Source organism: Wasmannia auropunctata, unplaced genomic scaffold, assembly GCF_000956235.1.
Source record: "Wasmannia auropunctata unplaced genomic scaffold, wasmannia.A_1.0 LD335214.1, whole genome shotgun sequence".
In the NCBI taxonomy this organism is placed as follows: Eukaryota; Metazoa; Arthropoda; class Insecta; order Hymenoptera; family Formicidae; genus Wasmannia; species Wasmannia auropunctata.
Window position 1 is genome coordinate 63,713 of NW_012027676.1, and position 12,629 is coordinate 76,341.

At 39.2% G+C, this 12,629-nt stretch overlaps 2 protein-coding genes and 1 long non-coding RNA gene across 3 annotated transcripts in view; 2 read left to right on the forward strand and 1 right to left on the reverse strand.

Moving 5' to 3' along the window:
• Nucleotides 1-7,172, reverse strand: part of LOC105457458 — a 7,934-nt gene extending 762 nt beyond the window's left edge. Inside the window, exons 1-3 of the mRNA XM_011702128.1 lie at nucleotides 6,728-7,172; nucleotides 3,158-3,944; nucleotides 950-1,093 (exon numbers count right to left, since the gene is read on the reverse strand). Of these exons, the coding sequence (XP_011700430.1) occupies nucleotides 950-1,093; nucleotides 3,158-3,727 (714 nt within the window). The 5' untranslated portion in view covers nucleotides 3,728-3,944; nucleotides 6,728-7,172. The remainder of the gene's footprint in view (nucleotides 1-949; nucleotides 1,094-3,157; nucleotides 3,945-6,727) is intronic.
• On the forward strand, nucleotides 5,330-6,588 carry LOC105457457. The gene is made up of 2 exons (XR_975402.1): nucleotides 5,330-6,426; nucleotides 6,494-6,588. It is a non-coding gene; the product is annotated as an uncharacterized LOC105457457 (long non-coding RNA).
• A 1,832-nt stretch (nucleotides 7,173-9,004) lies between the features above and the next one.
• LOC105457460 (negative elongation factor B) lies at nucleotides 9,005-12,562 on the forward strand. Its single transcript, XM_011702129.1, has 8 exons — nucleotides 9,005-9,359; nucleotides 9,484-9,963; nucleotides 10,040-10,207; nucleotides 10,912-11,037; nucleotides 11,118-11,387; nucleotides 11,479-11,763; nucleotides 11,889-12,089; nucleotides 12,223-12,562. The coding sequence occupies exons 1-8, from the start codon at nucleotides 9,231-9,233 to the stop codon at nucleotides 12,385-12,387; spliced, it is 1,824 nt and encodes a 607-aa protein (XP_011700431.1). The 5' UTR covers nucleotides 9,005-9,230; the 3' UTR covers nucleotides 12,388-12,562.
• The last annotated feature ends 67 nt before the right edge of the window (nucleotides 12,563-12,629 follow it).

Sequence of the window (12,629 nt, forward strand, 5' to 3'; positions counted from 1 at the left end):
TTTATAGCAATGCTTATCAGTTTTAACAAATTATTCCAACAAATTATTTTGATGATTTAATCAAAAATTATTTTCAGATCTGTTTTTAGCAAAATTTTTAGATCTTTCAACAAAATCGTTCTTTCTGTGTATATATGTGTCTTCGTCCTATAGATTTAAATCATTTCTTCTTTGGCTTCGTCTTTCTTTCTCACTTCATTTAGAACAAAATTGACAAGTTCTTCTTTTTCAACAAATAATGAAGGAAAAAGAACCAACGATAAAGAGTCTACGGCCAAGGCTAGACGTCGGTTGCCCAATGATATTTTTAACTTTTTTTTTAATTTCACACGGAAAGAACAATATTGCTGAATCCAGATCTGAAAATAATTTTTGTTCAATAATCAAAATAATTTTGTGCGAAAGTCAAAATGATTGCTAGAATATCAAAACGTTTTATAGCAATGCTTATCAGTTTTAACATTCCAACAAATTATTTTGATAATTCAACAAAAAATTATTTTCAAATCTGTATTTAGCAAAATTTTTAGACCTTTCAACAAAATCCTTTTTTCCGTGCAGCTATCGGAAACTGCGTGTCAATTACCGTCGGTCTTTAGGAACCTTCATTATGTCCTCTTTCTCTTGTCGTGTATTCTACTATTATATACGTTTCAATTCAAGTTATTAAAGCAGCTTCGGATTTTCGTCAATTATCGCGAAAATCTCAGTATATGTGCCCACGGGGGATATGCCGTCAGAGGGCTTTTAATATACGCGCCTCTTTCTCCCCCTTTCCTTCTGACTCTTCCTTTTGTCTTACGTGTATAGGTGTTTGAACGTACGCGCAGCACACATACGCGTCGTACACACACACACACACACACACACACACACACACACACACACACACACACACACACACATACACACACATGTCTCTCTCTACATATAATTCTGAAAATGTTACCCTGTTTCTTTTCATCCATCGCCGATGTGCTTCGCACTGCTTCGCTCTGTAGCCATCTCCGGGCGACGTGGGAGATAAGGGAAGGGGGGAAGGTCTGTTGCATCCTTGCCACGCTGCCTTGCCGCCAGGTCCCTGACCGCCGCACTGAAATACATAACTCTCAGAGATGTCGTTATGTGCAGTTGTCGAGGCCAGTGTGTGTGTATGTGTGTGTGTGTGTATGTGTGTAAATCGCATGATCTTCCATTAATATAAGTACTCGACGTATCGAGTCACGTTTTTTTAATTGATCATTTTTTATTTATTGCATCTCGCTACTGTACTACTTTGGATTCTACAATAAAATACCGTGAGAACATTCATGGTGTTTTAGATAAAAATAAACGTGTAAAATCCTTCATTCTGTCCGTAGCTCCTTCGACGTGTGCCTTACGATGAATGAACGGGGATATTAAATTATCTCGGTAAGAGGTGATGTAGCAGAGGGATCTACTTGATGTGTGATCTACTTGAAGAGCGACTGATACGTTCGTTACGTTTGCTTCATGATTGCCCGATCAATTTCGCCGTAATCAACCCGAAGGAATGATCGATGAGGTATGCGCGCGTATGCGATCTCGTGGAAGGCGCTTTCACGTGTTGGCCTTTATTCATAACGAGTTCGGTGTTTAAGTGTCTGTACTTAGAAGAAACTTGGCGCGACGTCGCGATCCTAATTTATGACGTTCACGCGAGGGGATCGAAATTTCGGCGGCCGTGAACTCTTGATACTTACCCCGTACACGTAAGATCGTGGGGGATACCGTGGTAGCGGCGGAATGAGTCTGGTGGCGAAATTGGAAGGTAATTCTCTAAAGTTCACCACCTTACCCCCCCGTAATCGCTGTCTATCTCGTCTATCTCGTCTAATTAATAGAGCAGCCTGCATCCCGCTTATTCATTTGTAAACTATCGATTTGAGATCTCAGCCCCCTGATTGCCCAGTTTTTCTCTTTCTCTCTCTCTCTTTTTTACTCTCTTATCCTTTCCTTTCCCCCGAAATGATGCGAAGAGACCAGTCCACCTCAAAGCTCCATCAGCGATCGATACCGATCTAACGTTGTGCTACCCGCCATCGGCATCGATCGCTGCTCGTTCTCGTCGACGATAATCGTGGGATGCATGTTTCACGCTATACTGAAATTACATTACGAGCCTTTTAGCCGATTTAGGGGGGGGGGGAGAGAGGGGAGATATTTGGGCATGGAGAATCTGTCGCCTCTCTTACGCTGCTCGCCGGGTTTATCGCATGTTATACGCCACCAGACAGCCGATCGATGCTATTTGCTATATAACGTTGCACGAGGTGCCGGCAAAAGAGATGTGGTGCAATCAGAGGGAGCATATACGCTTTGAGTGAGGGTGAGTCGCGCTAAAGCGATAGAGAAGTGAGCTGGTAATTCTTGTTAATCTAATTCGTCAATGATTGCACTTGGCAGAGACGACGGTCGTATAACGTGATCGAATTCTCATAATTGCAATGTATATACAGACATTAAATTGAAGTTGAAAAGTAATACAAACGTTCTCTTTTTCGAAATTTATGCAATAAAGAAACGCTCTTTTATTATCTTGACTTTGAGACGTGCTAAAAAAAATAGGACAAAAATAATACAAACAGATGTTGTACACTAAAAAAAAAAAATTATTGATTTAAAAAAATATTTCATTCAACGAAACACGGCGGTCACGGACTGTCAAGCAAACATTTGTTAATTCAACAAAATACTTGTTAATTCACAAAAATATCATGATGTATTTATTATTGATGTATATTTAATTCAAAATCATATAAAATTGAATTGAAAGAAAAACTGTCAACAAAACACATTTAGTTATTTTAACAACTTTTTTTCCTCAGTGTAACGATTTCTAAAAGATATATAACTTTTATTATTTGCGACAGCACCAGACAAACTGGGTACTCAACCGTTTTCTCTGCCTAATGCGCACATTGCAGCAGGCGTATTTATCTCGTTTTGCATGATTTCTGTGGCAAATTGTATGTAAATTGTATGTAAAGAGATGGAAGGTGTCGTGACGGTGACTTGGGCGAGATGTACAGAAAGAGAAGAGCGGCTAAGGAACAGCGTGAGCCCGGAAGAGGCTGGTTATGAGGAGAGAGAGAGAGAGAGAGAGAGAGAGAGAGTGCCCGATGATGTTACCCACCTGTAGCTCCGAAGTCGGAGGCGAGACTCGGAGATCGAGGATCGAGGGCGGCGGGAAGGGAAAGTTGCTGGACTTATTGGCCGGGAAGGCGTTGGCAGACGCCGAGGACTCGAGGGAGAGCGGGGGCGGTGAGATTGGAAACTGGATCGGCGAGACCGGGGCGACCTGCTGATGGGACTTGTGATGGTCGGCGTGATGACGGCGCCGATCGTCGATGACCGGGTGGAACGCGGCGGACGACGACGACGTCGACGTCGGCGCCTGTTGCGCTCGCGGACCCTGCGGTGCCGATGCGACTTGGTGCGGACGGGCGGCGAGCTTGGTCGGGTGGTGGTGGTGATGGTAGTGATGCTGATGACACTGATGATGCTGATGCTGATGCTGGTGTTGGTGCTGGTGCTGGTGCTGATGCTGGTGCTGGTGCTGGTGGTGCTGATAGTGACGCGGGCCGGGCGGTAAGCCGGTCTTCAGTCTTGACGGTATGACGTTCACCGGCGCCTGCTTGTTGAGCTGCAGCCGCTTCTGCTTCCTCCGATTGGCGATGCTCGCACCACCCGCCGCGGCGTACATCGCTCCGCGGATTGCCGGGTCGCTTCCTCGGTTGCCGACTCAAGGCGATTCCGTATACTCGGGGCAGCCCCCGTTCCCCGTTACGAGTTACGTCCCATAATCGGTCGATGATCGGTCCTTGCCATGGCGTATGTCTCTCGCACCTTCGTTTTATCCCGAGGGAAATATCACTTTCCCCTTTTCTTTTCCTTTCTCTCACCCCCTTTCCCTTGCCTCTCTGGAAAGGCAAGAAACGTGACGGAGCTCCGCCCGTCTTTCGGCGGCGTTCGTCGTTACGGTCTACGTCTCTAAATTACTACGTCGCAAGCACGATTAAAAGCGAGTTGGATCAAATTATCGTTTATCAGCGAACGCGTAACGCATTATTAGCTTGGCGACTTGTACCCACGTGGATACAAGTTATGTCACGTTCGTCTTCCGCATGCGTATTACTTAATTCCGAAAGGCGGAAAAATAATATTTATTCCTCTGATTCAACCGATTTCCAAAGCTCGAATCAAACAATACAAATCTATTCTTTTTTTAGTTATCGTTATTATAATATTGTGTCTTTTGTATTTAAAGTGAAGTATTTAAGTGTTAAGGTGGAGAAAAAGGAAGCAAAAAATTTTAGAAATCGAATCGTAAAATTCAAGCGCATTATATGTATATTGTAGTCAATTGCAATCATTCTTGCATGGTGCACAATTTTTTTAGTTTTGTATTTTCATCATTTAATTCAACCTTAAGATATAATTGAAAAATTAATAAGTGGCAAATGATCTTATTAAAATTCGTTTTTCTTGATTCAATTAAGATTATTAATTATATACTTATAATTATAATTATATGCAATAGTATAAACTATATGCAACACTTATTGCTTTACATAAAGTGTTATATCGAGTACGTCGGTTATGCGTTCGCTGAATATTCTTTATGTTTGAAAAGCAAATACACACTTATGTTTTATGTTTTAATTTACATAAAATTACCTATAATTCTAACATAACACAAGAAAATTTATATACAAAATTCTATATACATAATCAAGTATGTTCAGGAAAAATTTTTTTATGAAATTGGGAACATCTTTCCTAATTTCATAAAGTTTCACAATAATTTTACAATAAGAAAATAATATTGTATAAATTAATGATATATTTTAAATAAAATTTAAGCAAATATATATTTAATAGAATAATTATATAATATTTTCTTTATATTTAAATTTATTTTACATACAAAATTAATTTAAAATATTTAGAACTCAATTCTCATTAATAAATGGCAATCCTACGAAGCAATTTAATATAAAGCATATTAATGCTTTTACCTTATCAAAGTACAAATGATTTTTTATTCTAAATTTAACTTTGATAAGATATATTGTTTTATTCTTAATTTAGAATTTAGACAATACAAACTGTGATTGAGTAGTGTAATTAAATACGTCTGACTTACTTAGAAAAATTTAACGTACGAATATTAATTTATTACGTGTGTATGAAACACGTTTACAATATTCTTTAAACATAGCTAAAGAGTATGATAATTCATAATCGTTACCAGTTTTATTTCAATTAAATTTTATTTTAATTATATTATTAATTGTTTACAATGTATTCAAAAAAATATTGAAAGCAATTTCTATTTTATGCATATTTACACACATTCATATAAAAAATGCTTAATTACACGCAGCAAGCGCTTATTGCGGAGTAAAAGCAATGGGAAAAGAATTAGTGAAATTAATTGCAGGCCACGTACAAAACGCGCGAATTTTTTTACCGATTATTGCACTCTTTTTTTTCTCTGATTTTAACAACGTCTATTACTTTAACTGATTTTTTGTCTTTTTTTGTTTGTAATAATAATTCCTCTTTTTAAATAAAAAGAATCAGTTATATTATAGTTTAAATTAAATATTTTCTCAATCGATATTTAAACTCTATCACTAATTGTCTAAAAAGAAGCCATCAGTTGAATTTTTTAATTGTAATTTACCTAAGTCTTTGAAATTACTGAATCTAATAAAATCCGATTGTGTACTGATAATCCGAATTAATTAATTTTATATTAACAATTTTAAATGGAGATTTTAATAATCAATTTTTAAAAGTTTTAACAAGAGAGAGGAAGAGACGTAGCTAATACTGCTATAATAGTAGACTGTCGAGACAGTGCCATGCGATTAATTATTTCTCTCCTTCCACAAGCAGATGTAGCAAGTGGCAAATAATTAATTAACACACATTTCTCTCACTTTTTGTCTCCTTCTCTCTATTTCCCTTATTTATGCATTTCAGTGCTGCATAAATAATGTCGCAGTTACTGCAGTTAACTAATCTCGGTGAAATAAGGCCACGAATTATTCACATTGGAAAATCAGCTGCTTATACCCGAAGATTCGAAATCGTTCTCCAAGAAAGTCCAGGTGCGGTGGTTAAAAATACATGACGGGTCGTGAGTTGGATGACAAGCGTCAGTCGTTGCGGTGCCTAGCGAATAAGCGGCATGCATAGACGACGACGGATATGTGCGTGCATGAAGATAATATAGACAGGAGGGATATTCGTGACGGGTCCGCGAGCAATATCGCGGTACCAAGGTAGCCCACGGCGAATACGGCACGCAAGAGGCATGAAGAAGAAGAGAAGAGTGTTATCTACTCGTGATAGGAAAATTACAGGCTGGCTGGTGGCCCTCGGGCACGTCATGTAATTCTTTTTCTTGCATTTCTCTCACAACAGCAATGAGCATTTATTTCTTTTTTTTTTTTTGTAGGAGTGAATGTTGGAGGAGAGTCTAAGGGAGACAACGAATACGACGACGACAACAACGAGACAACGAAAAAAAGGCTACGTTCGAGTACAACTTTTTCTGTTTTTTTTTATTCGGTCGCTAGCGACCGCTGCAGCAACGAACGGCGGCAGCAACAGCAATAAGTATACGTAGCAAACAAAAAAGAAGAAACAGGCATCAAGCCAGCCAACAACATCAAAAAACGACTGCGCGTACCAACGATCTGAGAGAGGGAGAAAGAGAGAGAGGTGTTCGCCACTCTGTAAGTATGTGTGTTCAACCCCCTTTTCTCTCTTTCTCTTTTTCTCTCTCTCTCCCTCTGCCTTTCTGTCTCGTTTCCTCGAATCGTTCACAATAAACAGTGATACATCGACATTTTGTCACCCCGTTGCGCTCACGAGGGTTCCTTTCACGCGCTGCCCTTGGTCCGTTTGTGTCACTCTTTATCACGGACGATTTGATACACGAACGACGACGACGACGACGACGCGACGCGGTTCAACGAATGGCGCGTCTCACTCGATCGCCAGCAAGGCGCACGAAGCCTCCATCGCCCTCCTCGCGAATGTAGACGCACCCGTCACCCCCGAGCGTGCGTGCGACCACCCACGACCACCGACTGACGGACGAGCAGCCGCAGACAGCCGCACTGCACGCGCCTCTACCCTCTTCCTCCTTTTCTCTCTCCTCCATTTCTTTCTCTCCCTCTCTCTCTCTCTTTCTCTCTTTCTCTCTTTCCACTTCATCCCCTATCATCGGCAGCCGCGCGCGCAGTAGAAACCTCGCGCAGGGTTGAATCTAGGCGGGGGTGCGAACATAACAGCAGCTGACCTGTCACTTTCACCGCACTCACACGAAAGTGTCGCATTCGCAAAAAAAAGAAGAAAAGGAAACATACTCTGACCATGATTGCAAAAAGAAATTTAGTTAAGCTAGGATCAAAGATGATTATCGATAAGAAATAGAATAGAATTTATAATATATTATAAAAGAACTTTCGTATATTTATTTGGCGGATTCATGCGAGGGATATTATACTTTACGAAATATCGTCCGTACAAACTAGAAAGAGGATCAGATAATTCGTTGTGTTAGGGAAAAACGTTACGCCAGCCAGGTAATAAATCGTGCTTTGCGTTCGTACAGCAATTTATATATATGTGTTATTCTTATTTTGCAACCCTCGCGAATAAAAGGAAGGCGAGAGGGATGTTCTTCTCCTGAACGGGCGCGCGTGTGCGAAAAACGCCGAAGTCGAATTCTAGGGCAACCCCGCTTTGGAGGGCGCCTATTCGCCACCCCGGCTGTAACCCGGTTACCTCGCCTTCTCGATCTCACCCGAGTCGATATCCGTGCTAGCCCGTTGCCTTTGACCTTTCACCTTTACCGCCCTAGCCTGATTTCGCGACGCAGGCAACGACCTGCCTTATTAGAGCTTAATTTATATGAAATATGACAATGTCCGAACTGTTATATAAGCAAATAAAAATGCTGTCTGCCATATATATATATATATATATATATATATATATATATATATATAATATAAAAATAATATTTGTGTTTGATAGATAAGCATTTTTGTTATCTGGAAATAATCTTTGCTTTTATGTGTATGTGTACATGTGGGGAATTAATATTTATTAAAGAAATAAATAATGCAAAAATTGAGAAAGGACATACACATAGCAATTTAATTTTTTTTTAAAGTAATTTTTATATTATTTACATAATTATTTTTGTAAAGCAAATATTTGTTACATTTGTCAATTATCTATGATTTATACCTAACATAAATAAGTTCTATATTACGTAAATTCTATATCACATGCATATACATGTGTAAAATATTTGTTTTATAAAAATTATTCTTATGCATGCAGAAATTATGTTTTATTATATATATGTACCCGGATAGCACACATCAGAGCTCAAAAGAATTCATAATTAGTATATTCAGTTTTATGTCATCAATTCTGAGTTCATTTTCAGGTCCAAAAAGAATCCCTTTTAGAAAAAGAATTCTCTTTGCAACTGAAAATTAACTCAGAATTGGTGACATATAACTGAGTTCTTTTTTCACTCTCTGTACTATCTGGGTATATAATTAATTTTATTTATATATTATAATTTACACATAACTGAATATTACATATATATATATGATAAATATATATTTTTTAATTGTTTTTTTTCTTATATAAAACGTGTTAATTATCTTACAGATGTCAATTCTTAAATAAAATCAATAATGTTTTAATTATAATTATAAGTATTGAAACATAACGCGTATCTTTGCATTATATTCTGATCTGTGAATATAGTCAAAGATCTGATATATTCCAACATATCAAATTTTATATTGATGTCTATAGTGTAATGATTTTAAGAGGAACGCCACGATTCATTTAGTCGTGGGGACTTTTGACTGAAAGCAGGAGGAACGTGACTGTGACCAGTCTGACCACATCACGTGAGCAGGCACGTAGTAGAAAACGCGGTAGCACAGCAGTTTGCATCGCGTTCAAGCCAAACATGGATTTATAACTTGAGGACACTGTCGGGCAATTTGTAAATAATTATTGCTGTCGATATATAGCAACTAACGACTTTGGATCATGAATTTTATCGCGTAAGAAGATAACGGACGTTATTTCGATCTGCGATGCGATAATAAGTAAACCGCGGTTATTTTTACGCTGTGTAATAAAACGGAGCCATGAATTCGGCGAAGAGTAACGGCGAGACCGGTCACGGGCTGGAGGACCTTGATATACCGGGACAGGTGTATTTGAGAGACGCTTTAACAAGTTGTACAGACCCACTGAAAGCCATCGAGACATTTCAGGTAAAGAAGGGGAGCGGCGACCGAAGGGACGCGGCGACAGTCGCTCGCCGTGTACGGCATTATAGGTTAGATTTATCCCGACACACAAGCATCTCACACACGGCAATGATACGTTCCGTTTCAGCTGGAAAATGGCATATTGCTGCCGTCGTTGCGGCCCATGCTGCCCCTCCTCGATCTGCACGGCGTTCGCAGGCTGGACTTCCACGCCTCCGTTCTCGAGGAGCTGCGGGAGAAGCTGATCAAGCAGATCGACGAGATCGGCGTGGAGAGGGCGGACAAAGGTGCCGCCGGGGACAAGAGACTGAAGGAATTGCTGTCGAAGAGCTTCCCCGCCGTCCGGGTCGCCGCCCTGCGGCCCGTCGTCATGTGCATCCTGAGAAACACTCCGCACATCGAGGACAAGTACCTGAAGGTGCTGGTCAGGGAGAGAGAGCTGTACAACGACGCCGATACGGAGGTGAAGCGGCAGATATGGAAGGACAATCAGAGCCTCTTCGGCGACGAGGTCTCCCCGCTGTTCAGCCGTTACATCATCGAGAAGGAGCAGATTCTCTTTGATCATCGCAACTTGAACAGCCTGTTTTTCACTCCGTCTCCCAAGGTGGGCATGCCCTCGAATACCGAACGTGCGTTCGTATTTATAATCGCACGTTGTACAATTTTCTTGCTTTACACAGGTGAGACGGCAGGGAGAGGTCGTACAGAAGTTAGCCCACATGATCGGGCACAGCGTAAAATTGTATGACATGGTGCTGCAGTTTCTGAGGACTTTGTTTTTACGCACAAAGAATATTCACTATTGCACTCTAAGAGCAGAGCTGTTGATGGCGTTACATGACTTGGAGGTAAACATATTCAATTCATTCGAAAACAATTGTATTTGTTGGGCCTTCTCTTTTAATTGTGTTAAATCATATTTGTTTTTTTTTATGACATCACAGCTGAATCAAAACTTTCAAAATAATTTTATTATTATAACAATGGAAATCAGCGTGGTAAATAATACGCAGTTTAATATTACAACATAGAGATTACTCTCACATGTATTTCAGATGTTTCGGCAAATATCTGACAACTGAAATAGATGTGACAGTAAAACTCTTCGTTTTAATATTAAACTGCGTAATATTTACCACTGATTCCCATTACCTTTTTTCATTGTTATTTTAATTTCGGGAATTTTATATTACATATATTTCAGTTGATTTCAGCTGAAACTTCTGAAATACATGAGAGTAAAACTCTTCATTCAAAAGTTCATATAGAGCAGACTCTATAGCAACTCTACAAAAATTGCAATTATAATAGATCTATTATATATACGCAATTTTTGTAGAGTATGCTCAATTTCTGCTCTATATGCTTTTTTTTATTGTTATTTGAAAATTAAAATTTATAATAATATACGGGATGAAGAATTCAACTTGAGACTTATCAATTACAAATCCGTCACACGCACACACAGAGTCATTCGACATCCCAACACAACTTGACATAACAACTTAATTTGTATTGCTTCGGTTTTATTGAATGTGCTATTTGTTATCAGGTGCAGGATATCATCTCTGTGGATCCATGTCATAAGTTCACTTGGTGTCTGGACGCATGCATCAGAGAAAAGAATGTGGATGTTAAAAGATCTCGCGAGTTACAAGGCTTCCTCGACAGTATTAAGGTAACAAGATCGAATAAAAATTGCGTTTTATAAACGTCACTTGCATTTGGAATTGCGATATAATCTGTAGTTTTGTATAGAGAGGACAGGAGCAGGTGTTAGGGGATCTAAGTATGATTTTGTGTGATCCCTATGCAGTAAACTTTCTCGCTAGCAGTGCAATCAAAATAGCGCTTCATCTGATAAACGGCGAGGCGCTGCCCAGAGAAAACGCAGTGCTTGTATTATTGTTGAGAATGCTCGCGCTAGGACTGTCCGCTTGGCAGATGATCGATTCGCAAGACTTTAAGGAGCCAAAACTGGACAGTCAGGTTGTCACAAAGTTCCTGCCGGCACTTATGTCGCTCATGGTAATTTATATAAAATTATTGAAACGTTTATATAGAATTGACTTAGTATAATATAAAATATGCAGATAAAAATAATATCTCTGTTTCTTAGGTTGATGATCAAATAAGGCAGCTCAACTGTAGACTTCCGCCTGACGAGAGGGAAAGTGCAATCGCGATTATAGAACATTCTGGACCACCTCCCGATGCGTGCCAAGCGTATGCTCAGCTTTCTGGAGTGGCGGCAGTTCTGTCCATGTACTATGCATTACACGTCGGTGGTGGTGGTGGAGTTGGGAGAGCTAGGGGAGATGCCAGAGGTTTGATGAGGGTACTAGCGACATTACCAAATTGTCAAGCGCAACGGGCGTTTGAAGATCCATTTCTACACACGCTGGTAATACATTTAATCTAATATATTTGTTGTATCTTATAATCAACTACAACATCGATATTTATCACAGTTGCGTGAAATTTTAAAATTACAAGCCTTCGTATTAAGTTATCGATTTTTAATTACAGGTTTCGTTATTAATATTGAACATGGCTGACGAGTTCTCGAACGAGTCTTTCTGCACAGTAATTTTTGATGAATTCTTCTTGGCCGGTTTAGGTAGAGATAACGTTACACGACATCTGTTGAAATTACTTTGGTACATATATCCTAAATTGCCGTCCGCGCGATTGCATTCGTTGTTGAAAGCCTTACAACCGACGAGTCAGGTAATATCATAATATTCAGAAAAAATCTTCATACGTTCATTAGACGTAACCGAATACAGACACGAAGATACTTTGTTTCTATTATACATATAGTAATCTTAAACTGTTGATTTAATATTTTTTGAATTTGCAGCATAATGAAGCAGTCCACAGTCTTTATGAATCTCTACGTGACAAAGTGGGCAGTCATTCTACAGAGGACCAATTAGCAGCGACAGCTCAAATAGACCCGTTAAGCATCGATTGTTCTCCTTCAGTGTTTACTGGAATGCCGTCATCGACATCGAGCACGCTTTAATATTTAATTCAAGAAAAGTAAAAAAAAGAACTGATTTGAGCTTCCTCAGTTTACAAGTACAAGAAGGAGTGATCACTGTGATGTGTACTATCATTGATATATCTCGGTAATTTAATTTTTTGATACATCTAATTTAATTTTGACAATAATACATATCCATGATTTCCCGAAAAAATTTTTTATTTAAGCTACTTTTTAATAAAACAATATAAAAATACAGTTAAAGTAATTATAAAATTGCA

Bases quoted from the DNA above. Each gene is read 5' to 3' on its own strand.
- LOC105457460 (XM_011702129.1), top strand. From the start codon at position 9,231: ATGAATTCGGCGAAGAGTAACGGCGAGACCGGTCACGGGCTGGAGGAC. The intron at 11,764-11,888 runs GTAATACATTTA...TTTTAATTACAG, and splicing joins ATCCATTTCTACACACGCTG to GTTTCGTTATTAATATTGAA. The intron at 12,090-12,222 runs GTAATATCATAA...TTGAATTTGCAG, and splicing joins CCTTACAACCGACGAGTCAG to CATAATGAAGCAGTCCACAG.